Here is a 19,911-nt window from a genome sequence, read left to right on the forward strand (position 1 = left end):
AAGGAAAAGATCGTTTCTGCTGCATGTAGCTGTGTATACTCCTCCTGGTCCTTAATATATCTCAGTAAAGCTGCTTCAGTTCATCACTATGTATATAAATATATACCTGTTCTCTCTGTGTCTCAAAGAGGGCTGGGGCAGCACAGGCTGCTGGTTTTGTCTTTGAAATGCAGATTGTCCTGATTTTATCATTTAATTTCTTTTCCAAACCGATTGCTTCCCTAGTCAATTGTATTCTGCCTGCAGGTCATATCCCTAAAACCTGGAAAACTGCCAGAGTTGTCCCTATCTTCAAAAGTGGGCACAAAAACACTGTCTCAAACTACAGGGCAATCTCTCTAATCCCAATACTATCCAAAGTCATGGAAATGTGCTCACTCCCAATTTGTATTTTTTTTATAGCGCTGCTAGTTTTACGTAGCGCTTTACAGAGACATTTTGCAGGCACAGGACCCTGCCCCGTGGAGCTTACAATCTATGTTTTTGGTGCCTGAGGCACAGGGAGATAAAGTGACTTGCCCAAGGTCACAAGGAGCCGACACTGGGAATTGAACCAGGCTCCCCTACTTCAAACTCTCGGTGCCACTCAGTGTCTTTTACTCACTGAGCCACTCCCTCTCCACTTAAGGGATTACAATACTCAGACAAATTTCCCTAGCCAATTCCAATCTAGCTTTCGCCCCAAACACTCGACGGTAACTACCCTGCTAAAAGTTTGCAATGAAATCCAGTGTGGAATGGAACAGGGAAAACGTACTGGTGCAATATTCCTAGATTTTGTAAAGACTTTTGATACCGTTATCTTGCTTAACAAACTCCAGTGCTCTGGAATAGGGAAGCATGCTTTAAACTGGTGTAACCCTGTTCCACCTCTCCCCCCCCCCCATACTCACTCTTGGTACAGCGCCTCCATCTCCAACAGATCCCAGCGTAGTAGGGAGGAATCTCTGAAGGAGAACCTCTTTGTGCAACTCCTCCCTGAATGACTCCAGGCTCAGGCGAAAAGGGTTCTTTAGCAAAGATATACTTTATTTCCTCCTCCACTGGCAGACTGCCCACCATGCAGCCCGGTCACTTAGCCGCTCACTGGGTTGTCACCCGAAGGAAGTCCCTGGACACCACTCCTAGTCAGGGCCCTAGAAGCTGTCCCTTGCTCTTCTCTTACTACCTGGTGGAGTAAAAGGAATTGTCTCCCACACCACTCCCAGAGGAAGGGCCACAAAGCTTGCCAGAGCCCTGGCAGCTTGCGGGGGACCGACTATCCTCTCTCAGGGTGGAGAGGAACTGCTAAATTCAGGAAATGCTATGCAATAAGTAACTCCAATAGGCACCACCCGTGTGTCACTGTAATTGGACCTGATGACACTATCTTCATTGCCTTACTGCACAGCATAGATGTGTGTGGGGAAAACCCATGATAACTCCTGGCAACCTGCCCTTACCAGGGATTATTGCACAGGAGGAGAAAGAACTATAGCCCCAAAACTACCCAGGGCTACACTGGTTTCATTCCTACCTCTCAGGTAGATCCCAACATCAAGTTTGAGGGCATCCAGATGTCCATTTATCAGGACATTTCCCCCACTACATTAAATAAACGGAGATCCCTCCAGCCACTAACGAAGATACTGAGGGACAAAGGGATTAGATATCGGTGGGTCTTCCCTTTTGGACTGTTGGTAGTGAAGGAGGGAAAAGCCCACACACTAAGGCACATCAGTGAAGGGACGGAATTCCTGCTGAAATTTGGTATAAAGGAAAAGGTGGCTTACCAGGCTGAGGAGCAACATCCATCCATGGAGACAGTCTGGAAAAGAGTGTCCAGTGCTGCTGCAAGAAGAAAAGAGAAAGGCAAAGACTGAAAGAAGAAGAACATGTCAGTCATCATGAAGTCCAAAAGCAACATTTTAATAAACAAATGTGGCTCTTAAAGGGGCACTGCTGAAGTTATATAAGACTGGCAAAGTTGATGTTCAAATAAAATTAATCAAGTTCACAAAGTTTGCAAGGACATAAGTGTTTAAATTGCAAGGTTAAGAAGTTGTGCGTTTAACTAGAAAATGTTATAAATTGCCCCAGCTGGACTTAGGCTAAGGCCCCGGTATCTCCGCTGCAACGCGCGCCCGCGAGATTGGCGGTGCGTGCAGCCGATTACCTGGTCTGCAGCTCAATGCAGGAAGAGAGACCGGGGGCAGGGGGGGGGGCGGGGGGGGGGGGGGGGGGGGCGTGGCGGGGGAGTGATGGGGGCGTGGCCATGACGTCACCCGGCAGGTTCGCCATCATTGGCTGAAGCGCCGGGAGGCGTGCCGTATCGCTCGACGTGAGTCCTGCTCTCAATTCTATTTAGAGCAGGAGCAGCTGTCGCCCCAGCGCTGCGGCCCCCCCTCGCAGCGGGCCCAGCGCCATTGAGGGGAGGGCTCTCGTCCGTGCAGCGTCCGCCACAGCGGACGCTGTAGTAGGCAGCGGGGTCAAGGCCATACCCTGGTGATGGAGGTGAAGGGGAAAGATGGCGACCATGCAAGAGATCAGGAGCGGGAACCTGCAGGAGAAGAAGCAGGAGAAAAGTGCGCGTCAAGATGGAGAAGGGAGAAAGGGCGTGAAAGCGCTGCAGAGGCGTCTGGAGCAGAGGTGGACGGGAGGAGCGACGGAGCTGCAAAAGAAGAGGCGGGGCGAGGCAGAGAGCTGGGATCAATCGGAGGGAAGGAGCCGAGTCACGTCATAGGACGGCGACGTGGCGGCCGGAGATGACGTCAGCTGGAGAGGACGTCGCCCGGAGATAACGTCACCAGGAAGGAAGGGGAGCATTAGCAAGTCCTGGCCGGGGCTCTCGGCAGAAGTATGCGAACTCCGCTGCCGGGAGCTCCGCAGGCAGGCGGCGCGAGGGGGGGGGGCGAAGGACAGAGGAAGAGAGGAGGAAGGGGGCGAGGGACAGGGGAAGAAGAGGGGTGAGGGACAGGGGAAGAAAGGAAGCAAACTGTTTTTAAACATTAACAAGACTGGTAACAAATGGTATTTGGGGCCAAGGCTAGATAAGAACCAATGCTAATACCATCCTAGCTAATACCATATTTGGGTATATGGTCTGACTCCCGTTTAAAATTTGGGATGCACATTGATACCCCGACATCCAAAACCTATACCAAAATAGGTGTTCTTTATAGGAACAAATCCTCCCTACGTCTGCTGATCATAAGGTGTATCGCACAGCAGATGCTAATGCAAATGATAAACTATGGGGACATAGTATACGGCTCGGCACCCCAAATCCACCTTAGCAAACTTCATACCCTCTACAATTCAATATGCCGTTTTGTTCTCCAGTGGAACTACAACTAGGGTTGCCAGGTGTCCGGTTTTGAACCGGACAGGCCGGTAATACCGATGCCTGTCCGGTATAAAATCGGAGGTAATACCGGACACGTGTCCGGTATTACCATTTTTGCGGTGGAGAGCTGGCAGCGTGAGGGCGGCACGATGGCGGAGGGCTGGAAGTGCTGAGACTGGAGGCGGGGGCAGACGGTGGCCGGGCAGGAGCAAAGTGTCCTGACGAAGCATCTGGCGAAACGCATAGAGTTTGCAGTGAGGGAACCTGTTCGGAAAGACTGGCACAATTCAGGCAGAGGTCTCGTCCATTGGGAACTTCCGCCCTTAGCCGTGACGCGATAGCGGAAGTGACGCGACGGCTGTGACGTATGTGGAAATCACAGCAAGAGATTCCAAGACGCTGTGAAGCTGCCTGCACCTGCATTAAAGAACGATCGACGGTTCTCTCCCCCACCTGATTTTAACATGGCAAATGTGAGTGTGTTATACTCTTGTTAATTGTTTGAATTATACCAAGTTGGAATAGTATGCACTATTGTGGCTTTTCTTTATTCTTACATACCCGTGCACTGAGGGATATCCCGGCAATTACTGTCTAAAGGGCTCCAGTCAGAGAGAGAAGGATCTCTGACATGTGACATTATCTGCGACTTTTGTGAGTTCTATTTTATAGATTCATTCCATTCATGCAGTATATTACAATCTGCACTATATATGTTATTTTTTTCTTACATATATGACCACACTTTCCTGCGCTCCTCCTCATCTGCAAGCAACACAAGTCCACCATTCTGGGATCTGGAACTGTCCCATCTGAGGAAGTTGAGCTGCTCATTTTACACTTTTATTTTTTCACTATTGGTGTTAGATACATTTGTGTACTTAAGTTGTATTCTTAACAACATTACTGGTTTATCATTCGGGAGCGCCCAGTCCATTCCCCACTTCCTTCCCTCCCCATTCCCCACATCCCCCTATATTTTGTATTCACATTAAGTCTATGCCTATGATTACACATACTTTGACACAAAGGTTTTTTGTACGTTTTTGGGGCGTTGTGGCCCCCATCGGTCCTGAGGTTTTTTCTGTCTCTGATTCTGCTTTCTCCAGTCTATGATTATTCTAATGGTTATTAATGATATTTTATTTGGTATATAGTTTTCCTACGGCCACACCACCCTGAATGTGCCTGATCTTGTCTGATCTCAGAAGCTAAGCAGGGTTGGGCCTGGTTAGTACTTGGATGGGAGACCGCCTGGGAATACCAGGTGCTGTAGGCTAAAAATATTATTTTATCCCCTATAACATGTATTTTATTGTTATTCCTTCCTCTCCATATTTCTCTTTCCCCTCCCCGTTTTCCTTCACCCCCTTCCCCTTTTTCCATTCCCTGTTCCATTTCTAATGGTTATTAATGATATATTATTTGGTACTAGCTGAGAGACCCGGCGTTGCCCGGGATGTAATGTTCCCGCTCCTCTCTCTCTCCTCCCCCCTCTCTCTCTTCCCCTGTCTCCCCCCTCTCTGTTTGTCCCCCGTTCACATCAATCCAGTCCCTCCCTCCATCCTTTACAGCTCCGTTCCCCCCCCTTACAGCTTCATGCAGTGTGTGTGTGTGTGCGTCAGTCATTGTGTGCGCGTCAGTCAGTCTCTGTGTGTGTGTGTGTGTGTGTGTGTGTGTGTGTGTGTGTGTGTGTGTGTGTGCGTGTGTCAGTCAGTCTGACGCACAAACAAAAACACACACACACACACACACAGACACACAGACTGACGCACACACACACAGTCAGTGTGTGCGTGCCTCAGTAAGTGTGTGCGTGCGTATGCGCGTCAGTCAGTGTGTGTGTGCCCGCGGCAGTCAGTCAGTGTGTGTGTGTGCTCGCGGTAGTCAGTCAGTGTGTGTGTGTGTGTGTGTGTGCATCAGTCAGTCAGTGTGTGTGTGTGTGTGCGTCAGTCAGTGTGTGTGTGTGTGTGTGTGCGCATCAGTCAGTGTGTGTGTGTGTGCGCGCATCAGTCACTGTGTGTGTGCGCATCAGTCAGTGTGTGTGTGCGTGCGCGCGTCAGTCAGTGTACGCGTGTCAGTCAGTGTGCGCGCGCGTCAGTCAGTGTGTGTGCGCGCGTCAGTCAGTGTGTGTGTGTGTGTGTGTGTCTACATATGTGTGTATGTGTGTGTCTACATGTGTGTGCGTGTCTACGTGTGTGTGTGTGTGTGCATCAGTCGGTGTGTGTGTGTGTGTGTGTGTGTGCGGCAGTCAGTGTGTGTGCGTGTCAGGCAGTGTGTGTCAGCCAGGCAGTGTATGTGTGCGTCAGTCAGTGTGTGTGTGTGTGTGTGTGTGTGTGTGCGTTAGTCAGTGTGTGTGTGTGTGTCTACATATGTGTGTATGTGTGTGTCTACATGTGTGCGTGTCTACGTGTGTGTGTGTGTGTGCGGCAGTCAGTGTGTGTGCGTGTCAGGCAGTGTGTGTCAGCCAGTCAGTGTATGTGTGCGTCAGTCAGTGTGTGTGTGTGTGTGTGCGTGTGTGCGTCAGTCAGTGTGTGTGTGCGCGCGCGTCAGTCAGTGTGTGTGTGTGTGTGCGCTCGCGCATCATTCAGTGTGTGTGTGCGTGCATCAGTCAGTGTGTGTGTGTGCGCGTGTCAGTGTGTGCGTGTGTGTGCGTGTGAATGTCAGTGTGTGTGTGTGTGTTTGTGCGCGGCAGTCGATGTGTGTGTTTGTGTGTGCGCGTGTCCGGGTGTGTGTGTGCGTCAGGCAGTGAGTGTTTGTGCACGTCAGTCTGTGTGCGTGCGCGTCAGTCAGAGTGTGTGTCTGTGTGTGTGCGGCAGTCAGTGTGTGTGCGTGTCAGGCAGTGTGTGTCAGCCAGTCAGTGTATGTGTGCGTCAGTCAGTCAGTGTGTGTGTGTGTGTCAGTCAGTGTGTGTGTGTGTGCGGCAGTCAGTGTGTGTGCGCGTCAGACAGTGTGTGTCAGCCAGTCAGTGTATGTGTGCGTCAGTCAGTCAGTGTGTGTGTGTGTGTGTGCGTGCGTCAGTCAGTGTGTGTGTGTGTGTGTGTCTACATATGTGTGTATGTGTGTCTACATGTGTGTGCGTGTCTACGTGTGTGTGTGCGGCAGTCAGTGTGTGTGCGTGTCAGGCAGTGTGTGTCAGCCAGTCAGTGTATGTGTGCGTCAGTCAGTCAGTGTGTGTGTGTGTGTGCGTCAGTCAGTGTGTGTGTGTGTGCATCAGTCAGTGTGTGTGTGTGTATACGTGTGTGTGTGTCTACGTGTGTGTTTGTCTACGTGTGTGTGTCTACATGTGGTGCGTGTGTGTGTGTCTACATGTGGTGTGTGTGTGTGTGTCTACATGTGTGTGTCTACATGTGTGTGTGTGTCGAGATGTGTGTGTGTGTGTTGAGATGTGTGTGTGTCTACATGTGTGTGTGTGTCTACATGTGTGTGTATGTGTGTGTCTACATGTGTGTGTGTGTGTCTACATGTGTGTGTATGTGTGTGTGTCTACATGTGTGTGTGTCTACGTGTGTGTGTGTGTGTGTGTGTCAGAGGAGGGACGGACGGAGGGATGAGGCCTGAGAGGAGAGAATGTGTGTGTGGGGGGGAGCTGCTTACCTTACAGCATACAGCCAGCAGCAGCTTCCTCCTGCAGCCCAGGGGAGTCGCACCCCAGCTCAAGTCATCTGCTAGGGAGGGGCGTGGATCGGAAGGGAGCCGGACGGAGAGCACAGAGGGCATGTGGTGGGAGAGAGGGGGAGGGGAGCTGCACGGAGAGCACAGAGGGCATGTGGAGGGAGAGAGGCGGTGGGAGCTGCACGGAGAGCACAGAGGGCATGTGGAGGGATAGAGGGGGGGGGGGAGCTGCACGGAGAGCTGCAGAAGGCATGTGTGGGGTCCCTCCTGCAGGTGAGGCGGCAGTGCCGAGGAGCGTGCGCCTCTGCTCGTGGGTAGTGTTGCTGTGGGCGCCGGGGAGGCTGGTGTTTGCTGTCAGGGGGGAGAGGTGAGGCGGTGGCACCGAAGAGCATGCGGCGATGCCCGTGGGTAGCGGTGTCAGAGGCTGGTGAGTGTGACCAATGAGGTGTGCGGGGGCGGGCGGGCCAAGGGAGCAATCTGATTGGCCGGAGGCTGAGTGACAGACTGATGGACCAATCAGATTGCCCCTAGACACGGACATACAATGGTTTCAAAAATATAGATATAGATATGGTAAACACATGTGACATGGAAATATAATCATCCAATAAGCCTATATGACAAAAGATAGTAAAGATAGAAGTAGAAAAAAAACACCTAAAAATTCCAGGTCTGAATTGAATCAACAGCAATAAGTCCCATGGTAGATAATATCAATGATTGGAGAGAGTATAATGCTCTCAAAAACATGTGTGGCATAAGAATGCTTGTATAGTGTCCAAGGTACAGATGATGAACATATCACAAAAGATTCATATTGGGTGTGATCCCCGGTAAAAGTCAGCAGCAAAAACTACATGTACAGGTATAACTCAAAGATTAACACCAGTTGCCTGATAATGATAACCCCACAATGCAAGAGATGGTAATATCAACACTACAGGGGAGAAATTTACAATACAATCTAGTTTGACTTGTAGGTCAGACCATGTGGTGTACCTCCTGGAGTGCCCATGCAAACTGCAGTATGTGGGGAAGACTGAGAGACAAATACGAACTAGAATCATAGAACATCTGAGTAGCATTAAAAGATCTCTTTTAACACACAGTCTTTCCAAACACTTCATGGAAAAGCACCAGGGGGACACCGCAGGTCTGAAATACATGCCCATAGAACATGTTGCGGGCCACTGGCGGGGGGGAGATCGCAATCGGGAACTCGTTAAGAGGGAGACTTTTTGGATTCACAGATTGCGGACCCTCTCCCCCAGGGGCCTGAACATGGAGATAGAATTGGCACCATTTTTGTAACTAAATGTGGTCTACAATCAAAAGTTGATACTAACTGATCTTTTTGCTTCCTCCATCCCCTGTTGTCTCTTCCTTCTTTTTATCTCCCACAGCACGCAATGATTATCTGTTATTCAAATAGAAAATGTTTATGTCACTGTTGTCACTCCAGCCTAGTCCCTCCAGGTATACACATAAGAAATTTTTTTCTGTATCTATATAAAGACTTTGTATATGTTTATTAAATCAAGTGTTGTATAATATAAGGTAATTTAATTCTGCACTGTGAATATTAACATTATATAAAAGGGTCATGTATTTCCCATCAATTATGCGAATTTGTATATGGAATATACCACCAACCACTCTTAGAAATCTATGTATAACATGAAATGCTAGTGTATGTATTTATATATGACGGAGCTCCCAATTTTTTTATAAAATAATTTTTCATAAAGGAATTTTTTATATATATATTTTTTATATATATTTTTTACATTTTTTACATAATTATTCCTATTCATTTTTATTTTTTATTTTTTAATACATTTGTTGCTCCCGTAAGGCCCTTGGGATTCAATTTATGAATTATTCCCTTTTCCCATTTATTTCCCTTGACTCCCTATTGCTCTTTACAATCCAATCACATTTTTTGTGGCAAATTTATCCCCTGTAATAATATGATCAAGTTGGTTTTCATCTAACTTGACTTATGGAATAACATAATTCTCCACCTAATTAGTCCCATTGAAGGACATAAACTAAATCCATTTGATCTCCTTCTATGTATAGATCATCCTTTTATTATGAATAGTACCAGGATCATACATCCTTATTTACCACAGAGATACTAAGAGGTTAAATTATAAGAACCAGTCAGAGAATTTATTTCTCAGAATAAGTGCTCCACCATATATAGTTAGGCAGTAGTGACAACCGATGCAGACCATATGTTTTTCAAGTGATTCACATATATGTTTACAATTAATCACCAATTGGGGAGGATATATAAGACATCCGAGTGTAAGGGGCGGTACACTCCTGAGGAAGCCACACACCCTTTTCTGGCGAAACGCGTAGAGTGGGAGCCGTCCTGTCAGGAGAGAGGAGAGAGGCGTGATCGCCATTCAGAAATTCCATCAGCCGCGCCCGGAAGTGACGTGACGGAACAAAGCGGAAGTGACGTATCGGCAGTGAGAGAGGCGGGATCGCCCACCCGAGAGGCAGCTCCAAGCTGCAACAGCAGAAGGGGAGTCTAACAACCCACGGGAGGACACAGCCTGGGTACACAGTCCACCGCCAGCGACATCAGGTCACAGAGAGAGGCTGATTACATCAAGTTCCATCAGAAGAGGCGGGTGAGCCGGAAGCTAACACACTCTTCTCTCCTCACTAATATTGTGAACAAAGCTTATTATAATCAATTTTATTGTAAGTGTTCAATTTTAAATATCATAAAGTTTAGTTTTAACATTATATTGGTCTGCACTATGGTATCATTTTTCTTCACATACACTTGGTTGCTGAGCTGATTACTGGAGACTGCTTCATAGAGTGGAGAACAACATCCCTAGCAGAGACCATTGTGTGTCTAAATCGCTTGTATACAACTTACATCTTGTAAGTAGGCACAACATACGAGCCAAGACAAGATATCTAATTTTGCACCTTTGATATAACTGTCTACACTTAGATTGTTTTTGTCTCTTTTTTGTTCTATTTCCCTCCATGCTCCCCCTGGAATACAACGAAAGAGATGGTAATATCTACAGTCCGGGGGACAGGCATTTAAACTGAAAACAAAAATCTCTGTTGCTAGGTATAATGCTTGATACTTGCATGGCGACGGTTCGTCACATGGAAGAGAGGAGAGTCCATAACGGATATGTACATCTTGCAATAAGAAACCCCCGCTTCCCTCCGCCTTCGGACCAAGCGCAGAACAGCCAGAAGAGATCAGCAGAACAGAGCAGTGGCAGAAAACCAATGAGAATAACGGAGATGCAGTTGCTTGCATGAACTTCGATGGCCGTATCGCCGTGAGGCTTCTTCCGGGAGTATGATCTGTGGAGAGCAGTTAAGCACTTTTTAAAGTGCTTCCGATTTCGCGCCATAGATCACGTGTTGCGTCAAATCCAATCAGGATAAGGCTGGACCGTACATGCCTTAACCAGCACAAAGTGACTAATGGACTGCAACTATCTGCAACTAAAAAGAGACAAATAAGTACGAGTACTAAAACATACAAATAATAGAGGAAAAATAAGTGAAAATTTAGAAAGATATATTTATTCTTAAAGCAAATATTAAAAAGACTAAGATAAGATGTATAGAGAAAGGAAAAAGAGTGCACTGGAAAAATATTGAATACTAATTAACAGAAAATAGGCAGAAACAAGAAACATAACAGTAAAGATAGTTAGTTTCACGGAAACATGGCAAAGCCAATGAAGTCATTATGTCCAGATATCCGTCATGACATGTCCATCTTGGCCTATAGATGCTCAAATCCATAACTTGACATTAGTGTTACTTGATTGAAAAGTAAGTTTTATATTGATACTGTTGTGGTTGAGGACATCAATGAACTGGCTGAGTAATTGGGCAGTGCCCTGCCATAGTATGAAGATGTCATCGATGTACCTCAACCACAACAGTACATGTGATGTGAACTCACAATTTGCCACCGAAAACCTCTTCATGCTCCCACCATCCCAGGAATAGATTTGCGTAGGAGGGTGTGCATGTAGCACCCATTGCCGTTCCCCTGATCTATAAATAATAAGAATTTTTGAAAACAAAATAGTTATGTTTTAAAACAAAATCCAAAACTTGTATTAAAGTGTCTGTCAACATTGTACTGAGATTTTGCATGGATAAAAAGAATCTTGAGGCAAAAATACCATCCTCATGCGCGGATACATGTATAGAGTGTTACTACATCACATGTGACAAGTATGGTTTGATTGTCCACAGTGATGTTATCCAGCCGGGATAGAATATCCATGCTATCTCGAAGGTAAGACGGTAAAGTCTCAACGAACAAATGAAGAAAAGCATTAAGGAAACGGCTAATGGGCTCGCACAACCCCCCCTATGCCCGAAACAGTAGGACGCCCTGGGGGGTGGGAGAGGTTTTTATGAATTCTAGGCAACAGGTTTAGTGTGGGAATTACTGGGAACTTTGTAATAAGGCCATCATGCTGTCATTTTGTAATAATACCCTGTGTAAGTGCCTCACATACAATAATGTCAAGTTCACTTTTAAACTTTAGAGTAGGGTCTCCTGGTAATTCCCTATAGCACTGGGCATCATGTAACTGCTTAAAAGCATCTTTTTCATAAGACAGTTTGAGCCACAGCACAATATTGCCCCCTTTATCAGAGGGCTTTATTTCAATAGACGTCATAGATTTTAGTTCCTTGATAGCTGTCCATCCAGACATAGAGATGTTACTGGGTCCCATTGAGTCAGAAAGTCTCGAAATTGCACCAGTCACCATGTTAGAAAAAACTTCAACTTGAGAGCATGCTTGAATGGGGGGAGAGGGGTGGGAAAGTTGAGAGAGGTTTAATATGAGCCACAGGCTTTAGCTTATCAGGAGTTATATTATCTTGCTCCTGTTCTGTATGAGAAGATAAAATGGAAAATGGTGTAGATGTCAAAGCATTTAGGGCCACACTTTCCATCTCTGAAGCTGATTTCAAGTAATGCTTGTGGAGTAGGAGTTTCCTACAAAAAAGCTGGACATCTTTTATCCACTCAAGTTTCACACTTATGAGTTGGAGCAAAAGATAAACCATGCTGCAGTGCTTATATTTGTATAGGGGTCAATGCAATATCAGACAGATTCACAATGGTCAACGGATTCATTTCAGTGGCTTTGATTGACCCTTCTGACCCTTGTAACCATACTGATCTCTGTCCCTTAAGTCTTTTTTCTTCCACCACCCCAAGCGCTGTCGTGGCTCCCTGGGATAAAAAAAAGAAGATGTAGCTCTGTCATATTTAGAGTCTTTATTTTAGTCATATCACAGTTAGAGGAATCCATTTAGATGTAGTGGCTTCCGATGATATTGAGATGCCTTCTTTCTGTTTCCTCTGTTTTTTATGTTTTATTTGGAATGACGCCAATTATAAAAAATGTCAAATTTATAGTCAGATAAGTCACGTGAAAACGTGTTCTTTTTCATTGTTTTTATTTGTCTCATATTTATCAAGTTCTGCTTCCATTTTATCAAGTGCACTCTTAGGCCGAGTCCATAGAAGGACAGGCCGCGCTGAGCCGTGCGGACGCTCAGCGCTGAGCCCCTGCATCCTCATTGAGGATGCCTTGAGAGGGGGCTCACGTGAGCGTCCGCAGGCGTGCTGAGGCGCTGGAGTTTTCAGCCGACAGCCAAGCTGTTTTTCAGCGCGCTGTCGGCTGAAAACATCTAATCAGCGCAGAGCTGCGTCAACGTCACGGCGCCGTGACGTTGACGCGTCGCGGGCGATTGGAACAGCGACGTCACTGCCCCACCTCCCTCAGTCCCCCCCCCGCCTCCGATCGCACCCGCTGGCTCGCCTGCATGGGCATGAAATCGCGCAGATTTCAGCAGGCGAGCCTCAGCGTCAGCGCGGCTCAGCTCAACCCTCTATGGCCCCAGCCTTATCCATAATCTCCATATCTTTCTGTAAGGTCTCAATATGTGATGCAGTCTCGACAAGCATATCTTCATTGCTGGCAAACAAGATGTAAAACAGCTGAAATGAGCACGTATTGAGAGCACTTTCCCAGCGTTCCATCAGTTTATGATCAGAAAACGTAAATAACACACATTCCCAGCTAGCTCAAACTCCTACACCCACCACCCTCAGCTAAATGCTTTTCATTCTGGGTTAGTTACAAATACAGATTCCCATATGAACACCTCCCTCAGCCTGGCAATGTGCGTGTGTGGAGGTAACGCCAGCGCATGTGTAACAGGAATCTCTGCCATAGAGGTGTAAAAGTGTAACCATCTGTGGGAAAGGTCCCTGTGTGAGGTGGAACCACTTGTTACATCATTACTGCAAAGGGATATGTCATTAATAATGGGACACTTAACCCCCTCAGGTGCATTTTCATTTCAACGTGTAACCTGTGAAATAGATGGTCAGCCCTTGCTGCTCTAGAGATATTAAAGGAACATGACATACGGTATGTATATGCGGCTGCATTAATGTCCCTCACTGGGGATGTCAGTCTGTGTCCCTGTCCTCCACCTCAGTATTCACAGGACATTTGGTCGCGACTTATCCCACCTCTAGCCACCTCGCCACTATGGTAAGTGCCTAAACCCCCTACCCTAAAACACTTATATCCAAAGCCCTCCAAAACCCCATAACTTAAGCCCTTACCCTAAACCCCTTTAAATTAACACCATACCCAAAAACAGTAATAAAACTTATATTAGAAGCGGTTGGTAGTGGAGGGTCCGTCTGCGCCTAATGCCGACGGCCAATTGGTCACGGCGAAACTATTCCAATTCAAAGCTAAGTGAGGCTACAGACAGCTTCAGCATAATGGGAAACGCACATTTTATTAGAACCAACAGCATGGAAATATAAACCATTCATAAGAACAACATTTATCTTTAAATAAAACTACAATAAGAATGATACAAATAACCAGCATCTAAAAAGTCATAACTTTTCATACTTTTAAAATGCTTGTTTTATGCACCATAAACTAAAGTCACTTTTCATTGTAATTTAGCGTAACAAAGATACACATGTGCACTTATATGTGAGCGTCTTAGTCACTGGTTATCCCTAAACATGCCTGGCTTTAGAGAAGATTGTTCAAGCTGGATAACCGACTAAATCCCTTCCCACATACATGCGGTCTCTCCCATGTGTCTTACCATGTGTGTGTTCAGGTTGGATGACTGACTAAATCCCTTCCCACATTCCCCACATACATGCGGTTTCTCCCCTGTGTGTGTCCTCTTGTGTGTGTTCAGGCTGGATGACTGACTAAATCCCTTCCCACATTCCCCACATACATGCGGTTTCTCCCCTGTATGTGTTCTCTTGTGATTGTTAAGGTGGGATAAATGACTAAATTCCTTCCCACATTCCCCACATACATGCGGTTTCTCCCCTGTGTGTGTCCTCTTGTGTGTGTTCAGGCTGGATAACAGACTAAATCCCTTCCCACATTCCCCACATACATTCGGTCTCTCGCCTGTGTGTGTCCTCTTGTGTTTGTCCAGGCTGGATAAGTCACTAAATCCCTTCCCACATTCCCCACATACATGCGGTCTCTCCCCTGTGTGTGTTCTCTTGTGTGTGTTCAGGCTGGATGACTGACTAAATCCCTTCCCACATTCCCCACATACATGCGGTCTCTCCCCTGTGTGTGTCCTCATGTGTCTGTTCAGACTGTATGACACACTAAACCCCGTCCCACATTCCCCACATACATGCGGTCTCTCCCCTGTGTGTGTCCTCTTATGTGTGTTCAGATTGGATAACTGATTAAATCCCTTCCCACATTCCCCACATACATGCTTTCGGTCCCCGGTCGGTGTTCTCTTCTGTGCGTTCTGGTCTGATAACCAAGTCAGACTCTTCCCACTTACTCCAAGATCTTTTCCTGTGGCAGCTGCTAATATATATATTTTTGAATGAGAAGCAGTTACATTGTTTATTAATTGCCTTGACTGGTTGAAAGATGCATTTTCTGTCATATTTATTGGAATGTTGCAAGATTTTTCTGTCCTCATCTTTTCCATATACTCATTTGGGTGTTTGAACTTCAGATGTTTGAGGAGGTAATCCCGACTGCTAAAAGCAACCTTGCAGTGTTGACATGGGTGGATTATTGGTGCTTGGCTTTGTACTAGACGAGACAAAAAAGTCACTGTTACACAAACTGTCTTACAAAAGGCCATGCAGGAGAGGTAAGTTGGCACAAAAAGTTCAGGATGAAAGTAAACTGTAGATGTACATTGTAAAAATGAAGGGTTTAGCACAACATGTGCAGCATTAGGGTCGGGAGAGTAGATGTAGCGTATCATTCATTTAAAGTGGATCATAATATTTAACGATTTAAAAGGAAATCGCACTAGCTGCAAAAGACCAATGAAAGTGGCAGAAATCTTTTCAAATCATTTGATAGATAGTAAGTTGATAGTTTCAGTTTTAAACATATTAAAAAATTGCGGTAATAACACCAGTTAATTTATTATTTACCCGGGTGCGATATTAACGTCACTTTAACAGAATTTGATGTATCCGAGCCGTAGAGTTTTGTTTATGCCTGTGGGACAAACCAAGAACTAACCATGCTTTACTAGCCACTAAGGTGGCAAAGGGTGGGAGGTAGTATAATGTAATGTTTATATTATCCCCTTTGTGGTCAGCTAGTCATGGAAACCGATAGACTAGTTAGGGGTTAATATGTACTGTAATGTATTTTAATAGATATTTTATCATCTATTCAATGTTGGTTTAGCTAATAATAATAATAATAATAATAATAATAGTAGTTTGTTCTTGTATAGCACTGCTATTTTTACATGTCAGAGTCAGTGTCTTTACTCACTGAGGTGCTCCTTCCTCTCTTTTATTCTGCCTATGTATATAATGGTTTTAAATATGTATATAATGGGCAGAAATATTGGCCATTATATACATAGGAAAGACAGGGCTAACGCCAGCCTGGAGTAGGTGATATATAAATATCTAAACTTGATGCATGGCAGTTTTAATTGAAAATAAGGTATTATGCCTGGTTTATATCAGATCCGGTGATTTTAACGGGTCCAATAAAATGTGATTTTTTTTTTGGCGCTGCAACGCTGATTCATTGAACGATAAAACTAAGGCACTTTTATATGGGCGGTAATACAGCATTTTTGGTTACCGCAGCTTGATGTATCCGGCCCTTTGACTCAAGTCAGGTTTAGTGATATTAAGTTCTAGTTGACCCGCTATGGTGTATGCAGATCTATCAATATTTGCAGTTTAACATCAGTAATAAGACAATAGAGATGTAAAAACCACATAACACACATATTCCTGATTACCTGGTGCTGGCGCGTTACTTTTCCACAGCATGCCCACTTGATAACAAGCTCTTTCCCATATTCATCTCCAAACCAGACCAGGAGTTCAGTGTGTGGGGGAAGGTCTGTGCAGGTTCTGTAGTTGATTTTCCTGTGGTTCTGCAACGCGACAAGGTTCTGTTCTTCCTCGTTTCTCACACAATTTACAAACCTAAAATTGGGACAGTTAGTGAGGTCTCAAAGTAATGTCTATTTTATAAAGGAAGAGCTGAAAAAAGTTATAAGTTGTTAATAATGTGACTTGTCTTTTCTTTCTTCTCTACAGTTTTTGAGGTGAACAGAAGTTAGTGGAGAGCAATGTATATACGATGGCTCACCTGTATGTACCACAGTTTGAAAGGAATGGGAGCCACAGGCCACACTAGTGACTATCTTATTACTTAAAAAATCACTGTTGTAATTAAAAAGTCCCCGACACGATGACAAGTGACACAAACGTGAGTTTTCTTCCGGTGGAACTAAGCAGAAACAGAAAGTGGGGTTGATGTAACAAGGTGATGTAGCAGGAATGTGTTCCATTAGCAACCTGAGCGTATAACAGGCCCTGGACTGATTTGGAAACTGGACTATAGAAAAAGCCTTGAGCCACAGTCTAATGAGGTAACAATGTCGGTTTGGGCTTGAATAAGAAAACTAAAAAAGTGGAACCAGCCCCTGTAAGAAAAGTGTAACATTATGCTCAAGTGCAGGGTCATGAACATATATGATCAAATACAGAAATGCTGTTTAAAGCTTAAAAGAAGTCAGTATGAAAATGCATCATGCCAAGCACACCTCTGAGGAAGGCAGGCATGACCTTGGTGTCTCTGATTTAGAGAAGGAGGGCATCATACTATTAAAGCAGGAGAATAAATAGGTGAGAGCTCACATGAAGTCTTACATCCATCCTTTTTCCTATTGTCTCCTCAGCCCTATTTGTCTGAACATTGTTTGAACAGGCCGTGTAAGGCGACATACGGGCAGCAATGGTGCTGAACAAGGCTGTGAGGAGAAGACAGGAGTGAGGGGAGAGGTGCAAAGAGCTGCTGTGATCACATGCTCATTGCCATTTACTTGAGTGGCTGTTAAAGTGCAACTGAGGCTATTGCGCTTTAGTGAATCTAGTGTTTGGTAAACAGAGGAGACAAAGTGGATAAAGAATAATAACCACCTGCAGATCAGTACCTGGGAGGCAAATAAAGGGTGTGGGAGGAAGGGGTATACAGAACACAAACAGCAATAGAAACACAGTAAGAGAAACCATGTGTGACTGGTAACTCTCTGTGACGGTGAGTGGGTAAACCAGGCTCAATAATAAAGGTTAAGAATACTTGGTTACCCCGGATCGTGTGTTGGGGTCCTAGAGTGTCAGCTCTTGGATCTGACTGTCGTATATGCATGTAACGCTGGATCACGCTATGTCACGCTATATCAACTCATTCTGTATATCAACAGGATAGGTGGAATACCCATATACCATTAATGTTAGCATTTATTATCGTCATTAATATTTATGTGATAGTGGGTATGGTTATTTCACACTGCTAAGTTGTGTCACACGATATTAACTCATTCTGTATATCAACAGTATGGGTGTAATATTCATAATATCATCAATGCCAGTGTGTAATATCGCCATTAATTCTTATGATAGTGGGTATGGCTATTTTCACACTGTTAAGAAGTGTACTTAAAATACTTTTAGTATAAGTGTTTGTTATATAATTTTCGATATTGACAACATTTAGAACTTTCTACTACTTACATTGTAAACAATATTCACACAATCGTTTGGTATTCTTTTGGTGATATGTTATGTAGGTCTAATTAGGGGTTTATATTAATAACTCGTATTAGACACAATTTTTTTATTTCTGTATGGATGCTTAATAATACTTTTTGATGGATATATTTATCATTATCATTGAATACACTTTACTTTAGGATATTGTGCTCCTTATGTCTTATGTTTTTCTATGTTTTATGTTAATTGTTTTCTGCTGTAATTGTTTATGCTGCTGTAGCCTGTAAACTAATTGGAAAGCTGATGATATCACCTCCCAGACGAGTGTAAAATGTTTTTCATTGGTTAGCTTGATGCATTTAGTTAGTTCCAATGATCACTGTGGCTAACCCCTGACGAAGTGTCTCACGTGACACGAAATGCGTAGGAGAGCCATTGCATGCTGGGCACTAACGTGATGACGCAACACGCCTAACATTGCCTACACGAGCGCAGGAATCACCACAAGTGGATGCCGGTCTATGACTTTCCCTAAGCACATGCCCTTTGCGACCCGGAGAGGGGGATTGTACCTGGACTACGGATCTTCTGTTTGAGTGTTTACCTGCCCGGTGTATTTGGAGCCATATGATCTCATTTTTTATTGTAAGTTTTGTACTTTCTTTTTATGCTACTATAAATTGTTTTATTTTTGAATTTGAGTGATATTTTTCCTCTTTTCTGTCCCCCATTCCTTTTGTCTTTAAGCCCACTTGGTTACCCCTGATCCGTGTGTTGGGGTTCTACTGTGTCAGCTCTTGGACCTGACTGTCGCATATGCATTACTGTGACTGTGTGTAAATTAAGCGACAATAAAACATTTTTGCGAGGTTAGGGGGTTGGGGGGGAGGGTGGGAAGAGCGAGGTGAGGGGGAGGGTGGGAAGAGTGAGGTGAGGGGGTTGGGGGGGAGGGAGGGAAGAGCAAGGTGAGGGGGTGGGGGAGATGGTGGGAAGAGCGAGGTGAGGGGGTGGGGGTTAGGGTGGGAAGAGCAAGGTGAGGGGGTGGGAGGGGGGGAAGAGCGAGGTGAGAGGGTGGGAGGGGGGAGAAGAGCGAGGTGAGAGGGAGGGAGGGGGGGGAAGAGCGAGGTGAGGGGGTGGAAGGGGGGGGAAGAGCGAGGTGAGAGGGTGGGAGGGGGGGGAGAGCAAGGTAAGAGGGTGGGAGGGGGGGAAGAGCGAGGTGGGGGTGTGGGAGGGGAGGGGAAGAGTGAGGTGAGGGGGTGGGAGGGGAGGGGAAGAGCGAGGTGAGGGAGTGGGAGGGGACGGGAAGAGCGAGGTAAGAGGGTGGGAGGAGAAGAGCAAGGTGAGGGGGTGGGAGGGAAGGGGAAGAGCGAGGTGAGGGGGTGGGAGGGGAGGGGAAGAGCGAGGTGAGGGTGTGGGAGGGAAGTGGAAGATCGAGGTGAGGGGGTGGGAGGGAAGGGGAAGAGCGAGGTGAGGGGGTGGGAGGGAAGGGGAAGAGCGAGGTGAGGGGGTGGGAGGGGAGGGGAAGAGCGAGATGAGGGGGTGGGAGGGGAAGAGCGAGATGAGGGGGTGGGAGGGGAAGAGGGAGATGAGGGGGTGGGAGGGGAGGGAAAGATCGAGGTGAGGGGGTGGGAGGGGAGGGGAAGATCGAGGGGAGGGGGTGGGAGGGGAGGGGAAGAGCGAGGTGAGGGGGTGGGAGGGGAGGGGAAGAGCAATGTGAGGGGGTGGGTGGGGAGGGGAAGAGCGAGGTGAGGGGGTGGGAGGGGAGGGGAAGAGCGAGGTGAGGGGGTGGGAGGGGAGGGGAAGAGTGAGGGGGTGGAAGGGGAGGGGAAGAGCGAGGGGAGGGGAAGAGCGAGGTGAGGGGAAG

At 46.1% G+C, this 19,911-nt stretch overlaps 1 protein-coding gene, 1 long non-coding RNA gene and 1 other non-coding gene across 3 annotated transcripts; 1 reads left to right on the top strand and 2 right to left on the bottom strand.

Moving 5' to 3' along the window:
• Positions 1 to 228: 228 nt before the first annotated feature.
• LOC142478282 (uncharacterized) lies at positions 229 to 8,588 on the bottom strand. Its single transcript, XR_012793045.1, has 3 exons — positions 8,287 to 8,588; positions 1,773 to 1,830; positions 229 to 1,168 (listed from the first exon to the last, which is right to left on the bottom strand). It is a non-coding gene; the product is annotated as an uncharacterized LOC142478282 (long non-coding RNA).
• On the top strand, positions 4,486 to 4,604 carry LOC142478284 (5S ribosomal RNA). Its single transcript, XR_012793046.1, has one exon. It is a non-coding gene; the product is annotated as a 5S ribosomal RNA (ribosomal RNA).
• Positions 8,589 to 13,773: 5,185 nt separating the features above from the next.
• On the bottom strand, positions 13,774 to 16,514 carry LOC142478283 (uncharacterized). Its single transcript, XM_075582434.1, has 2 exons — positions 16,286 to 16,514; positions 13,774 to 15,096 (listed from the first exon to the last, which is right to left on the bottom strand). The coding sequence occupies exons 1-2, from the start codon at positions 16,314 to 16,316 to the stop codon at positions 14,072 to 14,074; spliced, it is 1,056 nt and encodes a 351-aa protein (XP_075438549.1). The 5' UTR covers positions 16,317 to 16,514; the 3' UTR covers positions 13,774 to 14,071.
• Positions 16,515 to 19,911: the final 3,397 nt, after the last annotated feature.

This window comes from Ascaphus truei, unplaced genomic scaffold (assembly GCF_040206685.1).
Source record: "Ascaphus truei isolate aAscTru1 unplaced genomic scaffold, aAscTru1.hap1 HAP1_SCAFFOLD_2355, whole genome shotgun sequence".
In the NCBI taxonomy this organism is placed as follows: domain Eukaryota; kingdom Metazoa; phylum Chordata; class Amphibia; order Anura; family Ascaphidae; genus Ascaphus; species Ascaphus truei.

Coding starts and splice junctions, on each gene's coding strand:
- LOC142478283 (XM_075582434.1), bottom strand. CDS start 16,316: ATGCTGTGGAAAAGTAACGCGCCAGCACCAG. Junction 15,097..16,285: donor AAGTAACGCGCCAGCACCAG/GTAATCAGGAAT, acceptor TGTCTCGTCTAG/TACAAAGCCAAGCACCAATA.